This window comes from Lasioglossum baleicum, chromosome 18, assembly GCF_051020765.1.
Source record: "Lasioglossum baleicum chromosome 18, iyLasBale1, whole genome shotgun sequence".
NCBI lineage: Eukaryota > Metazoa > Arthropoda > Insecta > Hymenoptera > Halictidae > Lasioglossum > Lasioglossum baleicum.
In genome coordinates, this window is record NC_134946.1 from 6639605 (window position 1) to 6654742 (window position 15138).

General features: G+C 39.9%; 2 protein-coding genes across 3 annotated transcripts in view; one reads left to right on the forward strand and one right to left on the reverse strand.

The window, feature by feature from the left end:
• The window catches only part of Tei (irregular chiasm C-roughest protein teiresias), a 679348-nt gene that overhangs the window by 528473 nt on the left and 135737 nt on the right, over positions 1 to 15138 (reverse strand). The window lies entirely within an intron of this gene.
• Positions 1346 to 7314, forward strand: LOC143217777 (uncharacterized). The gene is made up of 2 exons (XM_076442346.1): positions 1346 to 3576; positions 5054 to 7314. The coding sequence occupies exons 1-2, from the start codon at positions 3002 to 3004 to the stop codon at positions 5184 to 5186; spliced, it is 708 nt and encodes a 235-aa protein (XP_076298461.1). The 5' UTR covers positions 1346 to 3001; the 3' UTR covers positions 5187 to 7314.

Sequence of the window (15138 nt, forward strand, 5' to 3'; positions counted from 1 at the left end):
AAAACAAAAATTTCTTACCCAAATTGCAACAAAATGTTTTCCCTATTATCTTTAGTAGGTTGGGAATGATATAATAATATGTTTAAATGTTTCTAATATTTTTGCTATTTTAAATTACACCTACTCATTTTTGTGATAAATGCATAAAATCCGCAGTCTACTAATCAGTCACTTCACATTTAAATATTGTGTGAGGTATTATACTTTATATCCATAAAATGAAAAAAAATCACAATAGCTCCGAGTGCAAAGGGCGAAGTTGTGAGTTTTGTCCGATTAATTAAGTATAATCGCGTTAAATGGCGAATGTTTTTCCGGTTATTGTGCCATTCTCAACGCGATTAATTAATCGTACAACAAGGTTAACAGACCGCGATCGCTAACGAGTAAGAAATAGGAGTGGCCGAGCTCGAGACCCAAGGAAAATAATGCAATAAAGCGGAAGGAATACGGTGGACGAGCGATCGAACGGAGATTAATATCACGCATCGTTTATATCGTATTTTCCGAGAATAAGTGGAACATTCGACTCGTGTCCGTTTCGTTTGACCTGTCTCCCGCGGACGGTCGCTCCTCCATCTCTTCTATCTCTTCGCGACCGTGCGGTCCACCCTAAACCTGCGAACAAAGCAGCGCCGCAATATCGTACGTGATTTAAGAAAAGTTTTCTCCGAAATTGTTTGTGTTATAACCTTTTGGAGAGGTTCCAGAGTCGAGCGGTGCCTAAGATAAGAATTTAGTTCGCGGATTCGCCGGACCGCTGCTGTCACGGACCAATATCTAGAACGAACAAGGACGGGGTGGAGATGAGAGGAAGACAAAGCGTAAAATGGAACCGTCGATAATAAAGAAAGCAATAGATGCAATAGTTTCAGTCCGAGCTGCACGTAAACCATTCTATTTTTCCCTGGAGAACAATAAATGAATCGAGGAACGCAATCGCTCGCGATATCCCGGGAACAAAGATTACCTTTGATCACTTTGATCTCAGTCGCGTTTCATGTTAACATTCGCCGCCGACCCACACTGTGACGAGCCATGGACAAAAGTCGACGAAGCCAATCAATAAAGAAACGTAGATTTTAATACTACTTACAATTTTTATTTTGTTTTCATTTATGTATTACTTATAATTGTTATAATTTTAATTTATTTTATTTTAAATTTTCCAATTTGTCGTTGAACGTTGAAAGTTGTCGTTTTTGCTGTTGTTCAGTGCACTTTATTAGTCAAAAGTTTATTATCTGATTAATTTGATTTTTTTAATAATTGTTTTTGTAATATTAACATCCCATTTCTTTTAGGGCAAGTTTTTGTCAACTTTGATTTGAGTTTCGAAGAAAGTATGAAAAATCCATGAGTTGGTACGCATCAGCTGCTCAAGTGTGCTCAAAATGGAAAAAATAGTTGAAATTATTATTATTAAATATTACTGCGTAAATATTATATATGTATAATTGATTTAGAAAATATAATTCATTATTCATCTTTATTCAATAGTAAATTAAGATTACGTTAGTTTGTATTCCTTTTAGAACAGTATCGCGGATCTTTCGAAAATGGATTAGTTTAAAAGAATTTTGTCCGTAACACAAGACAAGAGAATTATTATTACGATAATGTATATTGCCTGGTTTCCGTGATGGATCTTTTCCCCGTAAGTGAGAACACGTTTCACGTACGTCCGATCATAATTTAAAGGGGAACCGTGTTCTTGTTTCGTCGATAACGAACTCGGGTCACGTGCCCGGTTTTAATTTTTATAGCTGCGCCCGTCAACGTTGTTGAAAGTCACTCGGATGCAGCGTGAAAGGTCTGGACCTGTTAATTAATGATTCGGATCTCATTTATCATTATAGTCGTAGAAAAGAGTAACTGCTCGCTCGCATTGTAGCTTTCTTGCAGCCATCCTTTCCCCCACAGACTATACTCCAATACATAGACAGATTGCTGCAGCTCTTCCTCCGCGCCATCGTTCCACCCTCTCGTCCTTCTTTAATTAAATAACTTCAAGACACTATCCCGTTACTTCATCTAGAGCCGACTGTTCTCGGCCGGCTGCAGTCTACTTTTCAGGTCTGAACACGGGATGCCCATTAAGGCGAATTCGCGAAATTCGATATTTCCGATATCCGATTGCTTATACCCCCTAAACCGCCGTTTCCTTCAGCTCTTCGAAATTTCGAGAGAAACACCATTCCCTCCGGTTACTCGAACGAAAAAGAACGATCGCGGGGACGAGCTATTAGAGCTCGAGACTGCTATTCGAACTCGATTAATCGGGTCCAGACAACATTCAGTACGAAAGTTTTAAGTGCCATAACAGCTTCGATTTTTTCCGGAATATTATGTATAACGCTATACGGTATGTATCAATTAGGCGCGAGCCCATTAGTTCCAAGACATTGAAAAGTAAAGAAAAGCTGTCGAATAGTATTCAGTAAGGGAAAAAGTGTCTTGTTAAGGACGACTTTTATGTAATTAATGAGAAATATTAAATTTCACTGTTTAAATAAAATTATACATATTTATTTATGACGAGACTGCGGATCTTTATGCAAAATGAAACTTGTCTGCTGTTCCGTCGCAACGAATCGTAGTCCTACACAAAGAAGCGTTTTTCCTCGGGAGAAATTAGTAAACGGAAATTCTCCTTTCAACATAAAGAACCATAGCGTTTGCAATGAACCGTACGGCCGCGCGGAAATAAAGAATCGCAGGGTCGACTTTCGTACCTTGTTTATGAGATAGCCGTTACCAAAGAACCGTTTTTACGATTAAATGATTATTTACATTACAGCTACCCAGGTATAGCCAAATGTTATTTTATATATCTTGTAAATCTTTACTCCGATAACGGTACAAACTTCGTCGGCGCAAACAATGAGTTAACCGCACTTCAACAAACATTATCAAAGGACGAGACATTCAGTCATTTTCTAACAGCCAAAGAGGTTTCATGGCATTTCATGCCCGTTTTGTCACCTGATTTCGGTGGGTTATGGGAGGCCGCCGTCAAATTCATCACATAAAACGTGTCGTCGGTGAAGAACTGTTCACATACGAACAATTCACTATGTTCGTCATTGAGATCGAAGCCATCCTCAATTCGCGTCCTCTGACACCCCTCTCGTCAGATCCAAACGACATTTCCACTCTTACTCCAGGCCATTTCCTGATCGGTGGTTCTTTGACGTGCATTACCGAGACTGATTTCAGCCAAACACCATCAAATCGCCTGTCCACATGGCAACATATCCAGAAAGTTAAACAAGATTTCTGGAAACGGTGGCACAAAGAATACATTCATCAGCTTAACGTTCGTCATAAATGGACCAAGGGAGGTCACAATATCAACATCGGAACTGTTGTACTTCTGAAGGATGACTCTCTTCCGTCATTGTGTTGGATATCTAGGTCGAATACAACAGATTCATCCAGGAACAGACGGCATCATACGTGCAGTGACCGCTCGTACCATCAACGGCACATGCACGCGAAACGTCAAGAGGTTGGCACCTCTTCCCAACTCAGACAGCGCACAATCATCCAGTGCCGCTGTAGCAACCTAAACAAGTGAGTCAACAGACAAGAATTATAATCTCGGCGCAACGGTTCGATCAATTCAACAAAGAGATCAAAGATAAGTAACCGAAAATTGTTTTTACTTAAATGTAGATCACATAATTTATTTCCGACTTCAATTAAAAATAAGGTTCTTAAGAAATTTAACATATCCATTACTTCTACTATTATCTGTAACAAAATACATAACCTACAATATCGTTTCATGAAGAAGCTTCTAAATCTGTCTATCAAAGACACACATATCCAACACAAATCACTACTACAAAAATTAGATGAGCTTAATGATGAGTTACGATTCTTATTACCTGCTCATTTACTTGAACGGTTTTATGTCTTTGAAAATAAAAGATTAAAAAATTGCTTTAAAAAACAAAAAAAGAAGGGTATAAAAAAATTCGAATGGTTACTTAACATCAATGATAACGTTGGTGAGGTTTCTTTTCATGATGAAAACAATAATTTCTCTGATACTGATAACAACAACTGGCTTAAAAATTTAACCAATATCACCATTCCAAATAAAAAAAAAAAAAAGTTTAATTGATCGAACCGTTGCGCCGAGATTATAATTCTTGTCTGTTTTTAAACATCATTACGATCGATAACTTTAATAACAAGCGAGTCAACGTTTCATATTGTAATTGATCGATCGAACCGACCAACGAGGGCCGACCATCTGCATTAAATCTTTTAAGTGCTTGTTGCCTCCAAATGTCTTAATCCGGCACTGTTAACAATGTATACTAATAAATATGTTAATATTTGTCTTTCTAAAAATTACAATATACGAGGGATTTAGTGTACGCAGATAATTAAATTAAACAGCTTTAGTATTAATTAAACACTTGTGTATTAATTAATAGAAAAATCAAATATCAATCGTAGTGAAATTTAATTCGTCGAATTACCAGGGTAATATGTACAATTTATTTTCGATGATTATGATAACTGAACTAATGTACCAGTAATGAAACAGGGTGTTTCGTTATTTATTCCAATTTAGATAATAATAACCTCGCGCATTAATAGCAATATTACGACATGAACCGTTTAGCAGTTTCAATTCGTTTAATATAATAATTATATATTATCAATAATTATTAATATAATATAATCGATACAACCCGATTCATTAATAAAAAAAAAAAGTATTCAAAATAAATAGTTTCGGCAGTATGAACATTTTATGAATGTTACTGAATTACATCGGCAATTTTCTATTCTAATATCATTCGGAGAGCAAACCTGGTTCACGTTGGAAAAAAAAGATCTGTCAAATATCAATTTTGGTTGCGTACCAAAAATACTGAAATCAGATAAAAGCCTGCAAAAGTTAAGCTATGATTAAGAAATTAAGTATATCGAGATATTTTCTTCGTATCATCAAATTAAATGTTAATTATCTTTGTAAATAATGAGTATTGTCAAAAACACCCGAACATTGACCTGCTTATTTTTGTTCTAGATTCACCAGAAAAAGTTTCATTAATATCGACGACCCCGCCACTGTGACTTCACGTTGTAAGCGATGTCGAGCTTCAAAAGGTGAAAAGGGGATAAAGATTTTCTTATTACGAAAAACACAATCGTCGTCGTAGTATATAGAAAGAAAACTTTACACCGGTTGACACCTGTAGCTCAGGTGCAAACGAAAAGAGTTCCTTCTCAAGAAAGGAGCTTATTGTTATAGGTTCCCAACAAATTAAATAACTCGCGTAAAGCGACAAGTGAAATACACGGAAGACGATGCGGTTGCGAGAGTGTCCTTTATTTTCCGTAGTGATTTTTCTTCATCGACATCGAATTTCCAGTAACCATCAAGTTGATCGAGCACGATTTCATAGGCGTTTGAGCACGATCCACCTCCACACGTCTAATATTCCGCAATATTTTGATGTATTGCTCGACACGTGTCGTTACGATGTCGTGAACAAGACATCGCGAGTCTAGGATTCCGCAATTTTTCCTGATACGATTTTCGGTTTATCTTTAATTTGCTCTTTATTATAAAAATGTTACAACCAGTCGATTATGTGGTCATCATCGTTTTCAATGACTCGAAACTTGTTGAACATTATATGACGAAAATGCTGTTGATTTACACTCATGTTTAACAATTATTTTCATAATGAAAACGCTACGAAAATAACCTAAACCTGCTGTCAAAAAACAACGAAAGGTGTACTCTTGCCAACGGTGTTATACGGTATTCCAAAAATGTTGTACTTCCTTGATGGAGGTCATTCTTGAAATCAAATTTACCACTGGAACTACCAACAGTTAAGACGAAGCTATTTCTTCCAAAACTAATCGAAAAATACGTAATACGTCTTTAAAAAATACGTGATAATAGAATATTTTTATATTTATTGATTTATTACTATCTTACAAAAGGAATATGGGGCCGAATATGTCTTTGATTATATTTTGTAGTGATAATCTTCCAGCAGTAGACCCTTCTTTTATTTCTTCCAAACTGGTTCCGTCTGCGGCAATTTCATTTTGATGATCTTGTATACTTTCATTTTTCATCTTCAAAACTTGAAGGCACACAAACACGTCTTCTTTTACGTAAATTCGTAGACTCCTGAACATTTTCTTTGTCTAGAATCTCATTATCACTATTATCGCTGGAAAGTTCAATTTCATTTGCTTCTGATTCACTTTCTTCATGCTCATACAATTCGCCATTCTCGATATCAAAGCATTCCGTTGGTATATTGTTCACTTTTTGCGGCAATTCAGAGATTTTCAGAGATTTTCTAAAAGATCGTTATGTAAAAAAGAGTTAGATGCAATTCACATAACATCGATGACTATCTTACGTTACATCGCGGCCATGTTTATCGTTCTTTTTATCTACGTTCGACTCGACCTTTGAAGCTCAAAAAAATAGTGTCCGTCTACGAAAAATGCAAACGAACCACCCCGCGGCTTTTGCGTTTATAGAGGATTCGCTGTATTAACGAAAAACACGTACAGTGGACGGATTCTAGTCACGTGGATTGTAGCCACGTTTTGATTGGTCCGTGTTTCATTCATCTCAGGAATCGCCCCTTTGAACGAGGTACATTTTTAGGATACCCTGTATTTTTTTGTTTAATGCAATTCCGTTTACAGAAATAACACGATCTGCTAGAAACGTATAAACAGACTTTTTCAATGACTGAATATTTATTGCGACTGGAGCTGTTGTTTCCTTTCGCTACTGCCGCTGTTCCCCGGTTTTGGACGTTGTGGATGTCCCCGATATTCCGGAAAAGAAATTCGAAATCACGATGAAACGTGACGGATGAGAGGAAGGAAGGAAGAAACGAAGGGAGAATCGAGACGACGGGGAAGCCCATTGTCGGTATATCGCCGGAGCTGTCTTGTCAGCCCATCCATTATTCAAGCCGCGCGACTTACAAGTGCACCATGCCACGCCACGCCATGCCACGCACGGCGCCTCATTAATTCTTCTTATATGTTTGTTTAATAAAGTCAACTCGTCCGACATCGCGCAAGCCCGCTCGATTCTACCGATATGCTACACAAAAAATAGAGCATCAAAGAATACCAGAATATCGAGGGATGAGCTCCGCGCAATCAGCCTATGGTACGGTGTTTGCCCGTGACAGGTTTTTGACTTCAAAATGGACACTTACACATTCGTTTCGCCTGACTCATTTTCACCAATTCGCCGTGTTCTGCGAATCAAGTTGTTCGATGCAGAGACGCACCTGTAAACTCCTTTAACACTTTCACTGCCAAGCTAACAAACCTAAAATTTTATTCAATGGAATAAACAATCTTCACAACAGAGGGCTACGCCATTAGCCGAGCACCGGATATTACCAATTTATTTAATGACACAAACTTCCTCATCTTCACCGTGTAGTCTCTCGCAGTGTAATCAAATCACTAAAGAAGCCAACTTTCAGTTGTGGCATCAATAACCAAATTATTGAAATCAACACGAAATACTTTCGGTTTCTATCAAATAACAAATGCCAACATTTTATTAAGTTTATCTGAATACCAGCACATGTGGGTATTACGGATAACGAGAAAGTATGTACGTGTGCTGGTCAAGATCGTTATCGGCCAAAGTCGTTGTCAGTCAAATCTGGAGTCGGTGAAAGCTGTGTCGATGATTTTCATGGTACCAGTCGAGCGGAGAACTTCGCAGGACGAAGAGGGGGTAGACGATCTTATTGCGAATGAAACATGCTCGTCTTCTGACGAAAGAGAACTGTATCTGGCAAGTGTTGCGCTGAACCACGTGGACTGAACCATCGGAAATTCGTTAGAAAGTTCTCGATAAAGCACGACTAGCGCTCGCGTTCGAGAATTCGTACATCGAAGTTGATTGCGCCGCAAGATACCCCAGCGAAATTTTCAAAATGGCGGGACACAGCGCAGCGCGGTGCCAGCATGTACGTAACATATGCATGCGCGCTGCTCGGAAACCGCTTTCTGCGTGCATCGCGAAGAGGAACAACCGAACGCATCCACGTCCTGAATCAATGATCGCGGGCCGATAGATGTATTGGACATCGAGTTGCATAACCACAATCGAAATTTCGAGCCGTCCGCATCGATGCGGAGGACCGCGGATCTCGTGAATTTCCGCGCGACCGGCATTTGAAACTAGAATCGCGAGGATATCATATTTTAGTTACAGGCAACCTGGTGCTGATTCAGCCAAGGTCTCACGTGGTTTGGCGGCGCAGGGTGGCTGGGAGGCTGGCGGGATTATATAACCGCGGTATTGTATACACTTCCGGTCTGTAGAATTCGAAATTCGACGGGGGGGGGGGCCGTTGACGTGATAAGAGTAAAAACCCCAGCCGGAGCGTCGCGACTCGATAAATTACGTTGCGCAGCTGCTGCATTCGCTTCGTTAATGTCCGGCCCGTTCCAATTAATAAATGATAACGGTTTCTTATCCGCGATGAGACTATATCATCCATTGTGCGCCCCTTCTCCATCCATCGTCTTAATTACGGGGCTGTCGTGCGCGTCTTACCTGGCTCACTTCATCGCTTTACCCGCGAGCGAGCAAACGCGTGGCCCTCTGCCTCTCCTGTACTCGCCTGTACTCGCCTGTATCCGCTTGTACCCGCCTGTACCCGCCCGACCCGTGCCCCTGAGTAGATCGTGCAGATTAAGTCCTCAACGCGTAACACGTAGAGGCGTTAGCACGCCGTGAATTAGCGAGCTTTTAAAGCACCGCTCTGCGAGTATAAATAGAGGCCGAGATCCACAGGCAAAAACCGGGGACGGGGGACAAGCGTAGAAACGTTCTCGCGATTAATCTAAGCTTTTACTCGCTCTCGAACATGTATTTTCAATTTGAATGGAGAAGGAGCGATTGATCGCGTCTGTATTTCACGGATTTATTCCGCGGCCCGTTTATTCGATGTTGGCTCGAGTTTGCCAAATTTTTATATTGCATTTTTTTTTCACGGATACTTTACCATGGAATATTCTATACGCTACTGGTGAATACTCTCGAACTACAAAGTGGACCAATAGTTACTATACGGTGTAAAATAATAATCACTTTCGACATTCTATTGGACTGGCAAGAAAGTAATTGCGGTATTCTAAGGCGAAATGAAACACAATTTTGTTATTCAATATGTAGCTGTCGCAGCTTTATGAAAATAGCCAATATAACTTTATTAAGCTACCAGAAAGATGGCAAAATATCATCGAACAAAATGGAAAATATTTTATCGGTTATATGCAGTTCATTCCTTAAAGACAATTTTTATTTCACCTTAAAATGGCGAAATTACTTCCTTGCCAACCCAATATACATATATATATGTATACATAGAAATGTTTAACCTTTTGCACTCCGAATTATTTATCAATTTTGTTGCCAACAACTGCCTGAAATTTACTTCAAAGAACAGTTCCTTGACTCCCACTTATTTCAAACAATTTTGTTTAATAATTATATTGAATATACAGCTCTCAAACTTTATTGTAATTTATATTTGTTTTCGACTAAAAATGCGACTTAAATAAATGAAGGAAGAACCAAATACATATAAAAACACGTTTCATTTACAATTTACCTTCTCTGATGTCGTGACACACTCGACAAAGGAGTGCAAAGGGTTAATTTTCGAGTTAAAATAGCTCCGAGTGCAAAGATGAGGAATTGGTTTCTTTTCGATTGAAATATTTTTGCCTCGCTGCTACTTTGGACATGATTGAATCAAATAAAGCTGTGGGGCCGAGATAAAAGTGTTCGCATCGGCAACACATGCAATAATTTTATTGGCCGTATATGTTTGTTGTCAGCTTACACAACACGAGAACGCTGGAACCGCGAGTCTGTCGGTGTCGTATCGTTGACAAATTTGCATCTCCTCGCCAACCGGTCCGGGCGCAGAGAATCAAGGAGTAGGTGGCCAAGTAGCGTGACGGATGTTGATCATCCATCAGGATCAACGATCCAATCATATTGATGGAGAAATGAATCGCATTCGGTGCGCTATTGTCGGTGGAAATGCGATTCCCCTTTCAGCTTGTCACGAACTTTTTGCACTTGATATATCGTCCACGGGGAATCGGCAACGCGAGCGGATAAGAAACGCCTAGGGAAAAAATATAGGTAACGCGATTCTGGTTCTTTCCAACGATTATTTAAAACTGGAAGATAGCTCGGAAAAACGTGACGGGCCGCCGCGCGGCGTTTCAATGTTTTACATGCTCTACTAGAAAAGGAAAAGTTCGCAGGGTCACTGAAGGCCTGCGAAAAATACAGTCCAGATCCACCGTTTTAATCTCCTTTTTTTCGCGAGTAATCTTCTTCAACTTTCAAGTGCTATAAACCGTCAGTGATATGTACCACACACACAACTTCCATTCAACCGTGTTTCCATTTTTATAACAAGTAGTTGCTCAGGACATAATCGTCACGTTTCAATATATTTACTGTTCAATTTCATCTAGAACTCTTTATTACCAACCCTTTGCACGCGCAGCTATTTTAACTCGACAATTAAACATTTCTTCCGATCCAGAATATTTCCATTCTCAATGATTTTTTTAATTTGCTGGATACGAACTTGACATAATACCTCATACAATACTTAAACGTGTAATAATTGATTAAATACCAACATATCTAATAAGGTAAACAATATTTTAGATAATGGTACAGCAATTTTAGTCTTCGAAACTTGGCCGTCACGAGTAAGTAAATCCGAGCGCTGCACTATACTGTGACATCAGAAGTCGCCTTCGTGTCGTTGTATCGCGTTTCAGACAAAGTTATTGCGATTGTTCTGCAGCCGGGCAAGATCGTTGAAATAAATCTTTGCATTCCATTCTTCGTCGCGTGAATAGCCGGCGAATTCAATTTAATTGGATCCTTATTGAATCGGGATTACGGTATTCGCGATCGAAAAAGCGACACGGCTCACGTGGCTCGGGTGTAACAGCCTCCCGATTATCGTGTTCAATTGTCGTCGCGCTTTTTAATATTAATTCGGCCGCGCGATCTGCAAATTTATTCCCACGAGGCTTTGATCGTTGCCGTGGCGCAAATAGCCTGGCCGCGCGCAGCTATAGCGCGCCGCGCGTACACCTGCGGTCCACGTTGCGTGTCCGCAGAGGGTGGACGCGCGTTGCAACATTAGTTTTCGCTATGTTTGCCATTTGATAAATTCCGAACGAGGGACACGCGCGTTCGTCGAATTCACGTCGCGTTACCGTGCCGTTGCCGATCGAAGCGCGTCAATATTCCCGTGTACCCGTGCTTGCATCCTCTTCGATCAATTGTTATTACGCGAAACATGCCAAACATGCTGCAATCCTCTGTAAAGATCAGGTATTGCCTAGAAAATACATACGCTGCAGATGTGTATGGACCCTTTCTTTAATAACGATCACCTGGATACAAAGTCGTTAACAGTAGATCCACGAAACACCAGAAGTGACTTTCAGATTTTTGTTGCAATATACAGGGTGTCTCAGCTGATGGAGGCCACGTAAATATGTACTTTATTTTTAATGGCACAAAAGCAATATTTTTGGCATAATTTAAATGGTATCTAAAGAGGAATATCATAGAAGAACAATTTTTTGTCCGGTTATTTTTTCAGTTTTCTCAAGGTCATCGTTATTTTGTATCGGAGAAACTTATTTTCTCCATCTTGTTGGACACGCGCGTTCGTCGAATTCACGTCGCGTTACCGTGCCGTTGCCGATCGAAGCGCGTCAATATTCCCGTGTACCCGTGCTTGCATCCTCTTCGATCAATTGTTATTACGCGAAACATGCCAAACATGCTGCAATCCTCTGTAAAGATCAGGTATTGTCTAGAAAATACATACGCTGCAGATGTGTATGGACCCTTTCTTTAATAACGATCACCTGGATACAAAGTCGTTAACAGTAGATCCACGAAACACCAGAAGTGACTTTCAGATTTTTGTTGCAATATACAGGGTGTCTCAGCTGATGGAGGCCACGTAAATATGTACTTTATTTTTAATGGCACAAAAGCAATATTTTTGGCATAATTTAAATGGTATCTAAAGAGGAATATCATAGAAGAACAATTTTTTGTCCGGTTATTTTTTCAGTTTTCTCAAGGTCATCGTTATTTTGTATCGGAGAAACTTATTTTCTCCATCTTGTTAATGACTTAAGCATATTCAAATGTATTTTTTCAGCCGCTATAAGAGATGCAATAAAAGAAATAAGTTTTCCCGATAGAAAATAATGATGACCTTGAAAAAGCTATGAAAAAATAACCGGACAAAAGAAATTGTTCTTCCATGATATTCCTCCTTCGATACCATTTAAGTTATGCCATAAATATTTTTCGCGTCATTAAAAATAAAGGAGATATTTAGGTGGCCTTCTTCAGCTGAGACACCCTGTATATTGTATAAAGAGTGTTTCTACGTGCAGAAACAAATCGAAACGAAGGAATCACATTTTTTTTGTTTGGCGTATCGTTTTCGAGGACATCGAATTTATTGGATAGGGACCGTCGGACGCGTCTGACTATGATCAACCAATTCTACTTCATGTGAGCACGCGAACCTGACGGATCTTCAAATTCGATTTTCTCGAAAACAGGAGACGGTAGACAAAAAATATTATTCCTCCTATTCGACTTGTTTTTCCGTGTAGAACCACCACCATCCAGCCGCTTGTACCATGGATACGGAAATACATTGTACAATGATATCGGAAACACATCTATATCGATAGAGAAGGACAGCGCGTAAACGACAAAGAGTGTTGATCTCAATGTTAATGCAAATAGGAAAGTTTTTTATTTTCCATTCTTTGCGATTTTTGAAAAAATTTCTTTCCACATCCTGTATTAAACTAATTGCTCTAGCTTCCCGAAAGAGTTCAAATCGCATAGTCCAATATTAACAAAGTTATCGTTTCTTCGAGAGCGTCCGAATATATTAATGGGAGTCACTATATGTATAAAAGCATCGGAGAGAATTATATAACCATACAATAAATATAAACCTCCTCGTTTTACTCAGAAATTGTGAACGAAAAAATGTTCTAATCACTGCAACCATAAAATAAATCGTAACGCGAGGTTGAAAACCGGTTGACACAGGCATGCATATGGACGAAACGCGACTGGCGTGTCCTAGATCCTTTATCCTGTCACAGGAAGCACTCGCGACGGAAAAAAGTTTCGCTAATCCCGAGAAAAAGTGGTCGATTCAATCGACTGCTAATTACTTAACGTTAATTAAGAAATTTCCTGTGACGAGTCACTTAAGACGATTATGCGGGAACACGATTCTTGACCCTAGCATAGTCCGCTGCGAGAGAAACTCGAGCGAAGCGATTCGGTGGAGGTGTTCCGTGCGTAATTGACGTTCGTGGGAATGGGTCAGGTATTTATATTGTTCCATACGTTAATGTGATCAGCGAATTTACAATTATTCGATAAATGAAAAGGATGTGGGCACAATGTTCACAGTACTTCGTTGTTTCGTGGAATCTTATTTAACCGGGGTCTTTTCCTCCATTTTCCTTCGCATGTGAATGTTGCACACACACAAATTATATATATATATAGTCTATGATAACAGAATGGTAACAGAAACTTTAATAGGGACATTCTTTGATGTGTTCAACCCCTCACGATATATTCCACCATTCGCATTTAAAGTAGAAGTAGAATTGGTATTTTTAAATTTTTCTAATGTTTTACTGTTTTAAGTTACACCTACTTATTATACAAGTAATTACTGATGATAGATGATCGTGTTTGGTGTCACATTAATTAGAAAAACGATGCTAATACGTTGGCACAAGTTTTGTAGCAACGAACAAGAGTAAGAAAAAGAATTTTTTTCCACAAAAATAAGAATCGTTTTAATTTTTTAAATGTTAAAATGCATTTTTCATGTCATTATGTTATGGCTGACCTACTATATTATGACTTCGAGCCCATAAATAACGCGAAAATAGTTTCCTCCGACTTTCAGGCCAAATGTACTCCACTGTGCCACGGAGCGAAAAAAAGACAACGATATATTTCCTGATGAAAGAACCTGCGGGGCTTACCCCTGAACATTCAAAGGTACCGCGCGACTTACATTCGATCTGCATCTTAATTTTCCGGCATGCGTGTCTCGCTTGTTCGGAACGACGCCTCCGCGTCGACCCCGTGGCACTTAAAACTTTAAATATGTTGACTTTAAGTTGGCCGGTGGGGCGCGGTGTAGCGGTGTTACTTCGTTCCGTTGTGGAACGGGGCACAAGCTCATCTCGAAGAGCAAATATCAACGTGCCAGTGTCGCGGATGGGCGTCAAGAGGGTTGGAGAAGGTGCGGGGCTGCTGTAGAGACAGAACGGAACGTTACTTCGTTACTTCGTTACGTCATAGGTTGCGTAACAGGGCAAATCGCTTCCAGGTTTGCGCGCTTATTACGGGGACATAAACGCGTGCGGGTTCGGATCGGGTTGGGTCGGGTCTCGGGTAACGTCCGCGAAGGGTGAATCGATGCAAAGCTCGGCCCGATAAATCAGTTCACTAAATTGAAGCGGCTGTTACGTAAAATATCCGCGACACGGCCGGGATAGCGTAATCCGTGGGATGGGAGTTTTATTGACGAAGGAATCGATACCCGGCTGCCGTAAAATCGCTGGGCGACGATCGCCCCGTGGAAAATTTTTAAGGTGGCAGTCTTCGCTGGCCCAGAAACGATTTTATTGTTCCGCAGGATGTAACGTAAAATATGACTGTGACCGCGCCGCTAACAATAAGCTTCGATCGCGATAGGGAATCAGAGGCGCAATTTATGTAAACCGTCCGGCTCGGGTGATATTCCTTCGAAGTTACGGCCCCGCTCTTTATTTATTCGTTTATTGGTGCTTGTTGGCGGAATCTTTATAAAATACGGTATTAGATCGTGCCGATAGCTTTACGAGGGGCAGAGCTTAGTCTAGCGAAACAAAGGGGGATGACAATATTGATTCGGACCGGTATTATAGAATTTTGTAAAGTATGCCGGTCATTATTTCGTGTAAACACGCCGACGTAACTTTGTTCGT

What these genes read in the sequence shown, in the direction of transcription:
- LOC143217777 (XM_076442346.1), top strand. Translation starts at nt 3,002, where the DNA reads ATGGGAGGCCGCCGTCAAATTCATCACATAAAACGTGTCGTCGGTGAA. An exon ending in CGCTGTAGCAACCTAAACAA is followed by an intron (nt 3,577 to 5,053) that starts GTGAGTCAACAG and finishes TTTTTGTTCTAG; the next exon opens with ATTCACCAGAAAAAGTTTCA.